Source organism: Engraulis encrasicolus, chromosome 17 (genome assembly GCF_034702125.1).
Source record: "Engraulis encrasicolus isolate BLACKSEA-1 chromosome 17, IST_EnEncr_1.0, whole genome shotgun sequence".
NCBI classification, from domain to species: domain Eukaryota; kingdom Metazoa; phylum Chordata; class Actinopteri; order Clupeiformes; family Engraulidae; genus Engraulis; species Engraulis encrasicolus.
The window spans coordinates 6,512,850-6,529,439 of record NC_085873.1 but is presented as its reverse complement, the minus strand read 5'-3'; the positions used below and the strand labels follow the sequence as shown (position 1 = coordinate 6,529,439).

General features: G+C 42.6%; 3 protein-coding genes across 4 annotated transcripts in view; 1 reads left to right on the top strand and 2 right to left on the bottom strand.

Annotated features, from left to right (window-relative positions):
• Positions 1-407: 407 nt before the first annotated feature.
• mrpl10 (mitochondrial ribosomal protein L10) lies at positions 408-5,436 on the bottom strand. The gene is made up of 5 exons (XM_063221108.1): positions 5,356-5,436; positions 4,280-4,449; positions 3,437-3,601; positions 1,804-1,948; positions 408-1,169 (listed from the first exon to the last, which is right to left on the bottom strand). Exons 1-5 carry the CDS (start codon positions 5,393-5,395, stop codon positions 925-927), a joined length of 765 nt encoding a protein of 254 aa, XP_063077178.1. The 5' UTR covers positions 5,396-5,436; the 3' UTR covers positions 408-924.
• Positions 5,437-5,627: 191 nt separating this feature from the next.
• Positions 5,628-11,652, top strand: pnpo (pyridoxamine 5'-phosphate oxidase). The gene is made up of 7 exons (XM_063221107.1): positions 5,628-5,915; positions 6,295-6,419; positions 8,368-8,467; positions 8,642-8,695; positions 9,083-9,211; positions 10,064-10,134; positions 10,476-11,652. Exons 1-7 carry the CDS (start codon positions 5,727-5,729, stop codon positions 10,639-10,641), a joined length of 834 nt encoding a protein of 277 aa, XP_063077177.1. The 5' UTR covers positions 5,628-5,726; the 3' UTR covers positions 10,642-11,652.
• Positions 11,653-12,870: 1,218 nt separating this feature from the next.
• prr15lb (proline rich 15 like b) overlaps positions 12,871-16,590 on the bottom strand; it is a 10,175-nt gene continuing 6,455 nt past the window's right edge. For both annotated transcript variants that reach the window (XM_063221105.1, XM_063221104.1), the window contains one exon: positions 12,871-14,137. In XM_063221105.1, coding sequence (XP_063077175.1) covers positions 13,753-14,103 — 351 coding nt within the window. In that variant the 5' untranslated portion in view covers positions 14,104-14,137 and the 3' untranslated portion in view covers positions 12,871-13,752. The remainder of the gene's footprint in view (positions 14,138-16,590) is intronic.

The following is a 16,590-nucleotide window of genomic DNA, read 5'->3' as shown; positions in this document are numbered from 1 at the left end:
GGTTCGTTCATCCGGTAGGAATACAAATGAAGATGAACACAAGGTTTTTTCACTCAAACCTAAAATAGGCGCAGTAATAGACTAACTGACCCAGATTAGCGCAGAGTAATCCGCAGATTACTGCTAATCTGAAGCCATGAGACCACTAGTGTTTATTTTGGCTGGGCCTGCATTGCCTGTGCAAGCCTGACTTTTACGGGAGAGAAAAATCATACGGCAAATGGATTTCTGTTGGCAAACAATCTGCCAGCAGTCACGTATTCGTAGTAAACATTACAAGACTTAACTCCGATCTGTTGCGTGGCAGTGCCATTCAACAGCCTGGAACATTCCAAATTGTTACTATATGCAAACCACTGACCAATTTCAGGAGAAAGGTGCAAAACTAATCAACAAGACAGACAGAAGAGAGTTTGTGTGAATGTATATTTTTCTTTTTAAATAACACTTTTTGAAGGTAGCCATCAGACATGTATTTCCCCCAAAACCATGAATCCCACAGTTATCTTGAAGCAGTGCCCAGGTCTTGTTGCCAGTCCATGTGGGCTACAGAGGAAGTCAAAAGACGTGATGGTTAACAGTCTGCAAATCCTTCCTGTTCTCTCCCTCCACCCTTCCCACGCATTCTCCCTTATGGTCTCTTTGCCTTGCTTTCTCTCCGTCACTCACCAAATTCGTTAAGGCTCAAAAAACAAATCAAAACCAAGAAAATTGATGCAACACACATGACCAACGCATTGCACGAATTTCCAGCGTGCATGTGCACCGCATCAATGTGCTCAGTTTTCCATCATAATTGCACCATCAAGAGTGCAGTGACACAGTGCCTCATCCACCAGGCAGCCTCAAGCAGCCGCCTGGTACAGCAGTAACGTCCAGGTGATGCGATGCAATGCGATGACATGACATGACGTGACACCGCCATCACGCTGCTGCCTCCGGTGGCTGGGAGGGGGACTGCTGCTGCTCCTCTGGGCTCTGCTGCTGCTTGATGTACTGCTGGAGCAGGGCGCTGAGGTGGGCCGGGTGGTGGCGCAGCATGGAGGCTGTCTGGGAGGTCATGAGGCTCAGGCTGCCCACCACCTCCCCCTGGATGGTGGCTGCCGTGGGCAGCTTGGAGTAGGCCAGGAGACCCTGCCTGGAGAGCAGCGCGTTCTCTACACTGGCACCTGGAGGGAGAGCAGGCGGGTACAAAGTTCACATTCGAATGGATATTACAATGCATTTATTTTTTCCAAAGCGAGTTAGTAGAACATGATACATCATGATCTGAGACACACGCAGCAACATACAAAGTGTGAGATGGTACAAAGTACAGCAATACTGTATAAGTAATAATAATATTAATACTATGAATATTGAAAAAAATCTTCCAAAAAATCTTCCAAATGTCCTTCCAAAAGTAACATTAGCAGACACATTACAACACAGCACTACCTTGCTGGTCCAAATGCTGTCCAAAGACAAATGCTGAGGCACTCAAGGTTGCAATTTTTTTACTTTTTTATTTGGCTACAATGCATACGCGTTTTGGCCCTGATGGCCTTCTTCAGGGCGTGGAACATACGCCCTGAAGAAGGCCATAACATAAGGGCCGAAACGCGTAGGCCCCCTACACTGAATAGCACCAAGGAAAAAGGTGAAGACCCAGAAGCACTCCAATTACCTGCTTGTGTTTGATACAGCACTACCTTGTGTCCATGAACAAATACTAACAGCTACTATCAAAATGTGCACAGTATCAAGACAATCAGCAGCAATTAACTTGAAATGAAAACATTCATCTGTACAATTCCTCCTTACCCAGTAGTACCATCTGCGGGCTCCCTCGCAATGCCAGCAACAACTGCTTCACTTTGGGCTCTTTGCTGACCAGCATGACAGTTGGTCCCATGAACAGAGTGTCCATGTTTCGGTACGGACTTTCAGATAGGAAAGCTCTTGTTACCTGCCAAAAAGAAAAACAAAAAGCAAATACTATTAAAATACCCATTTTGTGAGGCTGTCCATTACAACAGGATTTTTGCATTTCGTAGCGTTTCAGGGCTGGTTTCCACACCTGATCTCGAACCAATTGATGTGTTCACCAGACATCAGAGCGTCAGAAACTAAAAAGTTGGTTTGTTATGGGTTACGGGAACCAAGTTAACCCTGGTCTTTATAACTGACGACAAAGTGAAAAGTCAGCAGGTTCATCCAGGTCAAATTAAGTAAAAGAATAAATGTGGGTCACTCAACAGTAGGCAGAACAGAACATTACCCCAATATTTCACCAATAGCATCCATTTCAGTACCAACAAATAAGTGTTTTGATTATGCTTTTTGTGCAATTGGAATGTTTTTGGTTACACTTTACTTGACACCAGCATCATGCACATGACATGACAATGTCATAACAGTGTCATGACATAGTCATGAATGAGTCATAAACACATTATATCGATGTCAGGAATATTTTATGGTCATGGAAAGTTTACATTGTTTGAGCCGTCTTTACCCAAACTTAATGCAGTGTTTCCCATACATTCACATTTTCCTCCTGGAATAAAATATAAATCCTATAGAGAAAACCAAGAGTGCTTGAAAGACAGAAACCAAAAACCTGGTCAAGTTGTTGTAGTTGACTTGGGTTTGGGAGCAATAAAAAAAACCTTCAGAGAAGGGACAGTGGAATGAGTTTACTGACACTCCCCAGGCTTTGTTTTGCAGTTGTATGATAATGAATTAGGCGACAGGCCTGCATTGACACAGCAGAAGAGACATCAGGCTGCATATAGAAATGAATGTGTTGTTATGAATGTGAATATAGACCATAAATGTGTAATATGTTGTTCAGCCCTTTTACTGGGAGGAATTTTGAAAAACTGGCCCTGTGATCAGCACCCCTCATGTAGAATGTGTACGCCTAAGTGTGTGGGCAAAAACGCATAGGCTACTCTCTTAGACTCTTTTTGTCTATGCGTTAACAATTTCACAGTGCTCCTAAATTCTTGTCTGTGCTCCTATTTTGTTTTTTTGTTTTTTCATTGCATAGACCCCTGCATGAGGGACGAATGAAAGTGTGTTGTAAACAGAAATGATTCACTGTACTGCATTTTTTTAAAAAAATATTTGACAATGTACTACTATACATGTCATGGGTAAAATCTTATGTAATTTCGGAAAATATAAATGGCTGAAATAGGCCTTTAGTTTCTCCATGTGCCAATGTCAAACTGTAGTCATTGTTTTACATTTACGGCACGTGAAATTCCATGCACCCCCCCCCAAAGGGCCCGCGTAAAATGACCATTAATGACCTGACATAAAATATTTGTGACATTTACATAGTGTTCATGACACGTCCATGTGTGTGTTTACGACATTATTATGACACTGCCATGTCATACTTATGACGCCAGCGTCAAGTCAAGTGTCAGCATATTTTTTTATCTACCTGATTTGGAAAAAACTTGACGGCGATGTCGTGCTTTTTCAGTCGAAGCCTCAAGAGCAGCATATCCTCTGCGTTACAGGAATTATTCTGGGCCACAGCAACCATTTTGTTATCCTTGAAGACGGCCTCCAGCTCTCTCGTCAACAGTTTCATCAAGCCACTCTCCTGTGCAAGGCAAAGGAATGATCAAGGTTAAGCTCAAGCTCACAAAAACAGTTATGAAACTTACAAACATGCTTGTCAACGAGGCAGACTAAATCATTCTGTCAAATCAGAAGCTTTAGGACTACAATCGCACAGACTTCAATAATGGAACGGCATGCGGATTTGGTCCCACTACAAAACCACAGAACTGAATGTGCACTAATATTCTTGTTTAACTTTTACAGGAGATTACTGTATAATGGGAGTTGGTCTTTGGATCAGAGATTAGCGAGTTCAAATCCCACCCTTCCATCTCCCTACAACTCCATCTATGGCTTTTGAGCAAGGCTGTTATCTCCACAATGCTCCAGGAATTGTAACCAATAGTCTGTGTGCAGGCATAACTGTGAGTCGCTTGGATAAAAGAGCCAGCCATTTGTAATGCAATGTAACCGAAACTCACATCAAAGTGCAAAGGCACAATATCATATCACCTTGACATAATATTTGACTGAAAAAAACTACAACATAGTCTTTGACATTCTCTCATTATCTTAGAATGCATATTATATGCACATGTACAATTATTTTATATATATATATGGCCACGGCAGGGCCTCACATGTACAATTTAAACTATACACATGTGCAATGACATTGAATTCACTCGATCACACACAGACACTCCTACTGTACTACCTCCTGCTCTCTTTTGGACCGGGGGACCAAAGCCCCAGGTGGAGGGCCGGGCTTTGGGGGAATGTATTTGGTGACGGCGAGCAGCTTCGCCTTGAGGATGTGCACTGGCTTCCTGTGACGCGTCACAGCCTTGGACCCGTGCCGCACACTCTGGGTCAGGGGCAGCCATGCTGTGAAGAAAAGGGTGTTTTTTTAGTTATTATTTATGTTGTGTATGGGTCAATGAGATTTTTTTGTAGTAGCGCACATCAGGGTGGTGCAACCACAGCTAATGCCACTATTGTAAGGATTTAATTATTTCTTTTGTTTTTAGTAGATTATCTAAGAAGCATATTCAATGCGGTACATTAACAATCCGTACTAGTTAATATGGACATTAGCTGTGTTTATACCACCTGACGTCTGAGCCCGTCATTGAAAATGCTCATTCATACAGGTCAAAATTTGGTCAAAAGAGTCCAGCTGTAAACTGAGCTTCTTTTTGGAGTTTGTAAACGGTTCATGCATTTATACTTTTAGTGTGGCCACACAACTGCAGACTGCTGTAGGCTACTGTGTAAAATACTAATTGCACTGCCCTGAAGCATCCCCCCAGTGAGTCCCTCAAAAGGCTTTCTGGAGTGAAATACTGTAAACGGTATCCAGTAATACAGTGAAATGCTGTATCGGCGATGAACGATGCAGGCTGTATGCCATCTCGTTCATTGATTGATTGACAGCATTCAAACACTGTCACGGCCGATGAGAAATAACGACAATTCAACGCAACGTCGGATGACACGCAAAGTGAAAATATGCCTTCCATTACCTTGCTGTTGCTTGCCAAAGCCATACTTTGGTAGCTCTAAGTGACTAAAATAATAATAAATAGATGTAAATAAGTAATTAACTAGATAGCTAGATCCGCGCTAACCATCTGCCCAGGTATCTCCCCAACTTTATAACGTCTGAGAGAGGTTAATACGGATTATCATGACATTTAAACAATTTCAGGACAATATCCCTACATTTTAGAGTTCCCACATCATGTTTCTACTTATAAATGCAAAATAATACAATGAAGACATAATAATTACCCGGTCTAGTTACTAGCTTCCCACACAAGGTCGCTGCCATTTTGAAACAGCCACCGGATGTGACGCAACGGACAGCGTGAGTACAGCGTTTTCTGAACAACACTGCGTTGTTAAATTAAACGATTTACTATACATCTAAACATCAAGCTATAAAACTGAAATTGCTGGTTGGTGCCGCCAACAAACACCAACTCTTTAATAGATGTATTGTTTTAATTATTACATTTCCATTTTGTATCATTTTTTTAACGTCTGAGGGTGCTGTAAGCACTGTTACTAAACTCAGCGATTGTTTCATAAGGGCTTTTCGTAACATTTTGCGTTGTATAAAACGTGATGACGCTTTGCACATTGTGCCGCTGTGTAGAAGCATGATACGTGCGATAAGTGTCATTGCATTGAGGGACATTAGAAAAACAGGGAAATGCTGTGCAGCTGTTTCTGTTCTGTCTCCTTGTAAATATAGGTTGAATTGTGTTTCGTTTTGCACGGAAACGCCTGACACGCGCACCGCCATGGATCTGAGTGACATGAGAAAGAAATACAAGGGAGACGATCAGGTATGAATCAATTAGCCTGACCTTATTTAACCTGAAGTCGTGACATATCCTGTGGGCTCAATGGTCTCTCAAACTGGCAGTTTCAGTGTGTAATTCCACTGTCATCATCATGTTGTATTTTCCCATCAATTTTCACTTCTAGCTTTCTCTTAATTCATCTCAATGAGAATAGCCTACATTAAAACTGGTGCTTTTAATTCAAGACACATGCAAACACTACACCTTTCCTATTGACTCCTATAACTACAGCTATACAGCCTATTGACTTCTTTATGATTGTAGGCTACATTTCAAGTTGTGCATCGGATTTGAGCAAAGTCCAGTTGTTTTTTTCCTTTCCAGTTCTTTTCCAAATGCTCTCTATGTTCTGATGTCACAGTGTTTTGAAGAAGACCAGCTGGTATCCCTGGACCCGATAAACCAATTTGGAAACTGGTTCGATGCAGCCACCAAGTGTCCAGAGGTCGGCGAGGCCAATGCGATGTGCATTGCCACAGCTACCAAGTGAGTGTGGGCCTGATGCGCCCCAAAACAGCCTAATTCTCACCCCATCAAGAGACTTCACCTGGGAAATCCCATGCTGCTTTGCACAATTTTTCCGATCTGGAAGACATATCTCACTTGTGATATGGTCTGGTGTGAACCAGGCAAACCTGCCGCGGTGGGGGATGGAGACTCCCAACTGAGATCGCTCCCGGACGTGCGGTCCCAGGTGTTTCTATCACTCCCGGACGTGTAGTCCCACCCGATTATATTTCACGTATTATCATATACTGCCACATACAAGCAATTTAGGGTTAGGGTTAGGTTTAGGGTTAGGGTTAGGTTTAGGGTTAGGTTTAGGGTTAAGGTTAGGGTTAAGGTTAGGGTTAGGGTTAGAAACAAAAAACTAACATCAACAACATAACTAGCTCCGTCATATGGCGGTGGTACCGATAGTCTGGCTAGTGGGAGCGAGATGAAATGGGAGCGTCCTGGGTTGGGAGCGTCAATCAGGGAATCACCTGCCGTAGCCTGGAGCCCAGCTTATCAAACATACCCTCTCTGAGTCTGACCCCAAAAGCCAAGGAACTTGGCTCGCTTGTATGGCCGTCATAGTACAGTGCACCCATCAACCCTTTTGGTGGCAAGGAAGTTTTTGATGGCACGCTCCACTGCAAAGTGGTCTTGTGACAGAAATGTCAAGATTGTAGTATACATACAAATTTGTGTGATGTGCCAAACGATCACAAATGGTAGATTTTTCCATTCTCACTGATGCCATGTCTTTAACAACCAGGATGGGACAATAGAATTACCTCTTATTGACTGTGTGAGAGGCAGGAGGTACTATGCATTTTAGGAATACTTAGACACGCAGCAGGATGCACTATGCAAGTGGTCTTGTGACAGAAATGTCAAGATTGTAGTATACATACAAATTTGTGTGATGTGCCAAACGATCACAAATGGTAGATTTTTCCATTCTCACTGATGCCATGTCTTTAACAACCAGGATGGGACAATAGAATTACCTCTTATTGACTGTGTGAGAGGCAGGAGGTACTATGCATTTTAGGAATACTTAGACACGCAGCAGGATGCACTATGCAAGTGGTCTTGTGACAGAAATGTCAAGATTGTAGTATACATACAAATTTGTGTGATGTGCCAAACGATCACAAATGGTAGATTTTTCCATTCTCACTGATGCCATGTCTTTAACAACTAGGATGGGACAATAGAATTACCTCTTATTGACTGTGTGAGAGGCAGGAGGTAGTATGCATTTTAGGAATACTTAGACACGCAGCAGGATGCACTATGCAAGTGGTCTTGTGACAGAAATGTCAAGATTGTAGTATACATACAAATTTGTGTGATGTGCCAAACGATCACAAATGGTAGATTTTTCCATTCTCACTGATGCCATGTCTTTAACAACTAGGATGGGACAATAGAATTACCTCTTATTGACTGTGTGAGTGGCAGGAGGTAGTATGCATTTGAGGAATACTTAGACACGCAGTAGGATGCACTATAAAGAAATCATTCACAAAATATTTCATAACAAGGACAATGAATAATTAATATGAGTAGCCATGTGCTCAATCATTGTCCATAAAAGGTTATGCTTGGCTTGATTACACAATATGATTATGATTATACAATATGTTTTTCAATTAATTGTAAAAGCCCAGTAGTGTAGTGTAGCACCCATCAGGGTGATGCAAACCACAGCTAATGCCAGTGTTGTATGAATTAAATGTGTTTTTTTGTTTTGTTTGGATGGGTTTTTTTGTTTATTAAGTTTAGAAACATATTAAACAGAAACAATTATTCCACAATTACCAATTACTAATTAATGTATGGGCTTTAGCTGTGGTTGTACCACCTGACGTCTCAGCCTAAAAAAAGTAATTTACCTGTATACTGTATATGCATTTTATTGGTTTATTTGTTTGCCTTTCAGAGAAGGGCTCCCATCTGCTCGCATGGTGCTGCTGAAAGGTTTTGACCACGAGGGGTTCCGTTTCTTTTCTAACTACGAGAGCCGAAAAGGCAAAGAGCTGGTGAGTGCAGTGACCTTTGAAAACGACTTTAACACAATACACATACATGCATCAGCTGTGGATCAATGACGTTGTGGCAGTAGCATACGTCAGGGTGGTGCAACGACAGCTAATGCCACTATTGTATGTACGGTAATATTGTGGAGTGTGCTTATGTATGTTATCTTTATTCAGGAAAGCAACCCACACGCTTGTCTGGTGTTTTACTGGGAACCTTTAAACAGATCGGTAAGTGCCATTTTGTCATCTGTAGCATAATACTCATCATCATCATCATCATTATCATTATCATTATCATCATATGACACAAACTGGATGTACTGTACAAAGATTTGTGCCAGGATTGCCTATTTGAAAGTACATTTAAACATATTTGCTTCACATAATAAAATAAGAATAACTTTCACTTTCTATCAACCTGTTCATATTAAGCAATCAGTGCTTATAATTGGTTTTCCTGATCCCTTAGAGGTCCTCGCACAATCATTCTGTCTTGTGTTGTTGGGCTTCCATTATTCCTAATTGTTACCTGCCCCCCACCCGGAGGGGGTTGAGCAAGATATTGCAATGACCCTGTCTTTGATTGCGATGGCATGTCCTCTGCTCTCTCCAAAGATCCGTATTGAGGGCACGGTGGAGCGCATCCCCTACCAGAGCTCCTGTGACTACTTCCACTCGCGGCCCAAGAGCAGCCAGATCGGGGCGGTGGTGAGCCGGCAGAGCACAGTCATACCCGACAGAGAGGCAAGTCAGACAGTTACTGGGCATTTGGGGTAGCCGTGACCGAGTGGTTAAGGAGATGGCTCAAAGGGTTGCCGGTTCGAACCCCACGCTTCTTCTCCCTATCTCACTGCATGGATGAAGTGCCCTTTAGCAAGGCACCTAACTGTACGCTGTTCCAGGGACTATAACCAATACCCACTTTGGATAAAAGGGTTAGCTGTAATGTAAATACACTGCCTCCCCTTATTCATGTTTCATTTAAGTGAATGAGAGGTCATAGGGGCATATGCAATATAATAATAATAATAATAATAATAATAACAACTGTGTTTTATATAGCGCCTTTCAAGTTACCCAAGGTCGCTTTACAAAAGGAGAGTGAGCAGGGGAATAGAGAGAGAGGAGAGGAGGGGGATAGAGGAGGGGTTGGGGCAGGGTGGTTAAGGACCATAGGCCTCAGTGAATAAGTGTGATTTTAGCTGCTTTTTGAACGTAGCCAGTGTGGGGGCTTGACGGACATGGAGAGGTAGACTGTTCCAAAGGGTGGGGGCAGCAACATGCATATTATGTACAGAACAACTCTACTGGTTTGGATGTTTTTGTCCTTTAATGATTTGGGAAAGATGGCAACTGAACCCCATAGCTGTTCAGCTGTATGCACATGTAAATATATTATGTCTCTCTCTCACACACACATACACACTCAGTATCTTTTGTGAATACATCGACATCCACTCATTCCCCTTTTATTCAATCAGCTCTTCTCTTGTCAATATTCTGCCATTCCACAGAAGGAGTCAGTAACCTGAAGTTCTCAAACATCTGACTTAACACATGATAGTCAAGAACATTTTTGTGTTTTTATCATTACAGTTCATGAGACAGAAAAACGCTGAATTAGAAGAGAAGTATAAAGACACTGAAGTCCCAATGCCTGACTACTGGTGAGTGTGCTTTTCAGGAAATTGTGGTGGTCACATTTTTGTATATCCCCTGATGTCTGCACTGCAGTGAGTTTCATTCACTGCCATTGTGAATATGTATAGTGTCCATTGCACACGTGAATAGTGACATTAAAAGGCATTCTGTTATTTTTTCAGCTGTGTATGTCACAAGGAGGAAAAAGGGCCACTTACAAAAAACGCAGTCTTTAGTTCACCCATTAACTGTGTGACATCCCGTGCTTGGCGGCGTTGAAGTTCGAAGTGCACACACTGTGCACTGAATGCCCCCGCTGTCTGTTCAAAGAGTAATGTTTGATGCGTTTTCTCTCTCTTACCTCTAGGGGGGGCTACATCGTCAAGCCTCACACCATAGAGTTTTGGCAGGGCCAAACTAACAGGCTGCACGACCGGATAGTGTTCACGCGGCAGAAGGAGGGAGAGACGGAGGTGAAAGACATGCAACACGAGGCCGCAGGGGGGTGGGTCTATCAAAGACTCTCCCCTTGATTGGCAGCGTCGCAGGGCTCCAATCAGCTGTACTACAAGACATTCTATCAACTGTTAACACCACATCTTCCTCATCATAATCGTGTGAAAGGGATCCTATTTGGCCAGCTTGAGTGACTGCCGTTAAATGCAGGGAGCGTTCCAGTCTCAACAGAATATTGTCAGTATTTGGTTTAAATCAAGTTGCGGAATATTCTTTTTACGTGTGGAAAAGCATTGTGTGGAATAAGGCCACGTTTGGAATGAGTAAAGAGTTAACATGACTTGTGCGCAAACCGAATACTGCCAATGTTTCAATTTAAATCAGAATTTTGCCTTCACGTAAATGCGCTCAATGCTATAATAATGTAATAAGTCCCGTTAGGTTGATCATGACATCTTTTTGTTCTTACTTGAAAATGCACATGTTCCATCGGCATCACTGACTGAATAACTCAAGGGGTCCCTTTCCATAGCTAACCCGCCATCCTCCCCTTTTGCTTGTGATCTCCTCTTGTTTGTGTGCCTCGGAACGGACGCCCAGCCCAACAAAGTTTCCCTGCTGTCAGCCTAGATACAACAACCTTTGGGGGACTTTTACCCATTCACCTTCCTGATCGCAAATGAGAAAATTAGCTTTGAATTGTGCTTTCAAATAAAAGCTCTGTCGTCAATGACGTCTTCTCTCGCACCACGAGGCCATACGCACAAGGAGAGGACGGGAGGTTAGATATTGAAAGGGATCCAAGGATACATACTGTACACTCTGAGATGTGTTTGGCCATATGGACATGTGTTTGGTGTGGTCCTAGTACAGTAGGGGTGAATTCAGGCAAGTTGGGCCACTTTTGGCCATTCGCTTATATGAAGAAGAAAAAAGTGGCCCAATTTACCTGAATTCACTATGTCATTGTTTTCCATAAAATGCACTGTCACTCAAAAGCCCTGTCTTAAGAGCACAAGCTCCTCTGCCTTTGTTAACTCGAAAAGTGAATAGCTTTTAAAGTTACACGCTTTTGACCTCATGTTGATGTGTGTGTGTATGCTCGAATTGAAGAATGCAGGTTTGTCCAATTCCTGTGCGTTTGTGACTGTGTTGTGCCGTTTCCATGAAGGTGTTTAATCCACCTTCCAGATAGCGATGATTATTACATTTTCTCACTCGAACGTGTGATAGGATATGATTTTGGTTTGTAAAGCCTAATAAATGCAGTATGTCGAACATGCATACTTTGGTGTGCAAAGTTATTTCTCCATGATGTTTACGTGCCAAAATGTATGTCTGTAAATCTGACATGTGAATTATGAAATATGTGAAATCTATGTAATTGTCATGAAGCGCAAAGAGTGTAACTGTAATGCAGGGAATGTTGTATATATCGTGAAGTATACAACATCTAATAAAGTGATATTTGAAATACTAATAGGTCTTGTTCTTCCTGAGGGTGGCAGTGTTGTGCAAAAAATATGGCTGATGATCTCTCTCCAGTTACATTTTCACCTGAAGGCTACTGGTACTTGAGTGTTAGTCACTACTTACTGGAAGTAATGAGCAAGTTCAATATGAACGTTATGAAGATTTTCTCTTTCAGACTACACAAAGACATCTCAAAGGTTTAAAGAGCCGAATTGTCACATGCATAGCAAGAGAGTACCTTTTTTTAAAGCTTGTGTCTTGACCAGCCACAATGTCTCCATTAATATCTTGCTCTGTCTGAAAAGTTAGCTAATTCACTATGTAGTGCAGCTTTCTATTGAGTAAAACTGTGCAACCTGCACCCCATATAGTGTGTAAGTCCCATGTTGGTCCGAGTAAAATGATGCCGTGTGGCTCAGTGCAAACGGCTGAAACTGAGATAAAGTAATCTCAGTAAAATTAGATCAAGCTGACATGCATGTTGCCAAGCTGAATGAAACCCCTGTATCACTATCTCATTGGCATTATTACTGATGGTCTAACAACTCATCAGCTGCACCTCTTTTGTTTCTGCTTGGGCCAGAAATAAACAGAAGTGGACACATCTGATGCAGCACAGCTGACCTATACCTTCGCATACGTTTACTGTATGCAGAGTGCACACTGAGGAAGGCACACGCCGAAACGCGTCTGTTAACAAAAATAAATAAGAAAAATTGACACAAGGTGCGCAAAAATAAAGAAGAAAAATTGACACAAGGTGCGCCCCCCTTTTCTTTGATTCTAAGTATTTATTTGGGACAGCACCCTTAAAGGTTATCAAGAAACCTGAGTGAAGCCTGCTACCTACTTGATTCTGTATGCAGAGTGTCCATGAATAATCAGTGTCAACGTAAAGTTTTATGTTTTATTTCACTTGACGTTCTAACTGTCGCTGACTACAAGTTTCCCACCCACAGTGTACAAATATGTCCATTCTTAGTTTCCTTGTTTCATTTTTCTTTAAGTCTATGCCTTGTAGTTGTATTAAAACCAGCTTCACATGTAGGCTACAAACAGCATCATCATCCTTTAATGCAATACGAGGTGAAACAATGTTCCCAACATGTGCAATATTAGGCCCATACACATGATCAATATTGGAGTGATTGTCTAGCAGAAATCCCCAGCAGCCATGGAAAGATCAGTAGGTCCTGTGCACGATGAAGAAAAGTGATAGTTGCCTAGAACAGCCTTTGGGGTGGTATGCAAATTATAATAGCACTCCTGTGTTATAGATTTCCACAGTAGAGCCATAGGTAGCAGACAGGGGGATGCAGTAGTGCATTGGCATCCCCACTTTTGGGCTCCCTAAATGAGACTTATCAACTTTTACTGCAGGCAAAATGAGTGGAGTGCAGCAGCAGTAATATTGTTAAGAAATAATGAATCAAGAAAAAATGCACCACCAACTTTAACACTCGTTCCGGCGCCCTTGAGTAGAGCATGAGGTCTTTCTGTCTTGTAGGCATATCTGTGGATGGCAAGTCTTGATTTAAAAAAAAAAATCTCATTCATTTCAGGATGTGAATAAACCTTTAGTCCAGTAAATCATGTTTCATATAAACACACTCACATACTCTAAAAAAAGCAACAACAAAAAAATTGTGCAGGTGTTTGTCAACAAAGAGTCTGATCATTTTTTTTTTTTTTGAATGTCACTCAAAGGGAGTCAGTTAATCTTTGGCTGTCACAAAGTTCTCGTTGGTGGCCATTTTGTTTTCAGGGAAGAGGTTTGGGTTCTCGGCCAGGGTGGCCCTGACCTTCTTCTTCTCCTTAAACCTGCCGGAGTGGGATACCTTGACGTGGCGGCCCTTGGTGGCCGTGGTGGACTTGTCCACGATCTTCTCTAGCCGGTAGTTGAACTGGCTGTCGGTGGAGATGGGATCGCAGCCCGAGCCTGTGCTGCTGCTGTCCTTGTTGTTGTCGGTGTTGCTGGTGAACTCAGCCGGGATCTCGTACAGAACTTTGGCCTCAGACTTCTTCTTGCGTAGGAAGGTTAGCTTCCACCAGGCGGGATCGGCCATGTCAAGGAAGACGAGCTAAAAACACAGCAGAAACCTGTTGGGGGAAGGAAAATGGCATTAGCAGGGCAGGGGAAATATTTTGGCCCAAGGGCTATATTGGGTTTGACCGAAGGTCCAGATGTCTCAGACAGACAACTGCACGATGATATGAGGAGGCCCCGGGTAGGCTGTAGACCTTGATGTAGACGTTTATTGTTTTTTTTTATCACACATAAAAAGTGAATGGCACTGCTTCTTGTAGGTAAGGAGTTACTAGCCCGATTACCATCGACTTTCAAATCTCCTCGAGACTTGGTCTGACCAAGAGCATAACAATTAACATTTCCCAAACAGCATTTCCCAAATGTCCTCCCTTGGTTTGCTAATGATTGTTCGCTTCCCAACAAAGTGGGAGGAGTTCCCGTATTTGCGGGAACTCAGAAAGTACTTGCATTGACTCTTGACCTGACTGGTAGCAACACTGAAGCTGTTGCGTCACTTGGAGGGCACGGCCTGGCTAAGGAGTTATAACAATTAGGGTATAATGGCCAGAATTTGAAGCATTTTTACCATTTTATTTTTGTATTATTTCTCTATGGTTTTGACGTATCATGTGGAATCTGGAAGTCTTTAATACTTGCTGACTCCTGACTGTACAATGGCCAGGGTATTGTGCTAACAGACCTTACAACACCTTGTTGAAGATTATATGAGTTATCTAACTCGACTCACATGGTTTTTGCTCAGAATTAGTCACCAAAGCCATTCTGGGGACAGAAGGTGCTTTACGTGTCAGCCACAGAGCTGTACACGTACCTTCACTCTGAAACTAGACAGAAAAAAATGCCAAATCTACCTTATCGACAACTTTTGCACAGGTGTGGTGTCAAACAGTTGACGTGGAGTTTGCTGACAATCAGCACGCACACATGCTTGGACGCTATCACAGCTACAGACAAAGTAGCAATGTACGGTATGACTTTATCCCTGCTCCAGCTCCCTACATCTAGAATAGAGTTCTTCAACGGGGGCTCTACAGTCCTCCAGGGGTGTTGGAGAGACCTTGGGGGAGCGTTTAGAGGAAGGCGAGAGGAGACAGATGAGGGCATGTTGAGAAGGCCCATTTAAGCTAACATCATTCTAGGAAGCTGTGTGATAACCAGAAAAGCTGACAGGGGGGGACAAAGGGGACCGTTGTCCTGGGCCCATGGACAGAAGGGGCCCAGAATTGGGTTCTCATTGCATTGAATGTATTGGGTGGGGGCCCCTTCCAGATGACTTTGTCCTGGGCCCAGCCAAAGCTGTTAGCAGGCCCTGGTTATAACCAGCATATTTATTAATGGCATACTGATAAATGATAATTATTATTACTCATGATATTTTCAGAATTTACAACATCATGCTGGGTGGGGGCGTTGGCATGCTTATGAGGAGGTCAGGGGAGTGTTCCATCAAAGAAAATGTTGGATGCCACTGTGGATCTAGAAGCATGAACATGTCTGGATTGGCCATAGGGCAAACAGGGCATTTGCCCGGTGGACTGTTGATGATTTTGGCCTAGCCCTCTGCTCAATGATGTCAGTCCTCATGCCGCTATAGCAGGCTACTTCAAGATAGTCAGATATCAATTGAGCATTTTTGCTGGTAGGGTAAAAAAAAATAAGCTCATAGTAGAGGACCGACATTTTGTCAAAGGCTTCGTTGTCTCTCTCAATGCCTGGTGGACCTAGCCAGGCTGTGCCCTCCTAGTGACGCAACACTTTCAGCGTTGCAACTGGTCAGGTCAAGAGCAATGCAAGTACTTTCTGAGTTCCCGAAAATACAGGCACTCCTCCCACTTTGTCGGTAAGCAAACAAATATAAGCAAACCAAGGGAGTCGGGTCAACCATGCCGTTTGGGAAATGTTAATTGTTATGCTCTTGGTCAGACCAAGTCTCAAAGAGATTGGAACGTCAATGATAATCAGGCTATGGTGGACCGGTCTTGGTTAAAAATGCCCGGCTCCTGGTTTTTCATCCCAGTCCAGCACTGAGCATGAGTGCCTTTGAAGGTTGTCATTCACCTGTTGCGCTGTTGTTGTTTAAGGTCACCAAGTGCTGCCAGTGAACATGAGCAAGAACATGTGATGCCACATTGACGGAATAATGAACTGTTGCCAAAAACTGATCTGACATTCAGTTATTTTCCAAACCTGGTCTCCGAGAATTCCATGGAACACAAAATCTGGTGCAGGTTCACATATTCTAACCAACCGCTTTTCCTCATAGGCCTATGCTCCATTCACAAAGTGTTAACTAGAGCATTAGGCTATGTGTCAGTCTGTGTAACTTACATCAACCATTTTCCATATTTTTCCTTATTTCTTTTACCAACAGTTCTCTACGACATCAAATAACAGGACTTGATTAGAGGATTATTAAATTCCAAAACTTCTCCTCTAAATGCTAATTGCTACTTTTACATGACGTTTTTAATTCTGATTAATAATTCAGAATTAAATAGTTCCA

Coding starts and splice junctions, on each gene's coding strand:
- mrpl10 (XM_063221108.1), bottom strand. CDS start 5,395: ATGGCAGCGACCTTGTGTGGGAAGCTAGTAACTAGACCGG. Junction 4,450..5,355: donor GAAGCTAGTAACTAGACCGG/GTAATTATTATG, acceptor TTTTCTTCACAG/CATGGCTGCCCCTGACCCAG. Junction 1,170..1,803: donor CCCGCAGATGGTACTACTGG/GTAAGGAGGAAT, acceptor CTCTCCCTCCAG/GTGCCAGTGTAGAGAACGCG.
- pnpo (XM_063221107.1), top strand. CDS start 5,727: ATGATACGTGCGATAAGTGTCATTGCATTGAGGGACATTAGAAAAACA. Junction 6,420..8,367: donor TGCATTGCCACAGCTACCAA/GTGAGTGTGGGC, acceptor TTTGCCTTTCAG/AGAAGGGCTCCCATCTGCTC. Junction 9,212..10,063: donor CAGTCATACCCGACAGAGAG/GCAAGTCAGACA, acceptor TTATCATTACAG/TTCATGAGACAGAAAAACGC.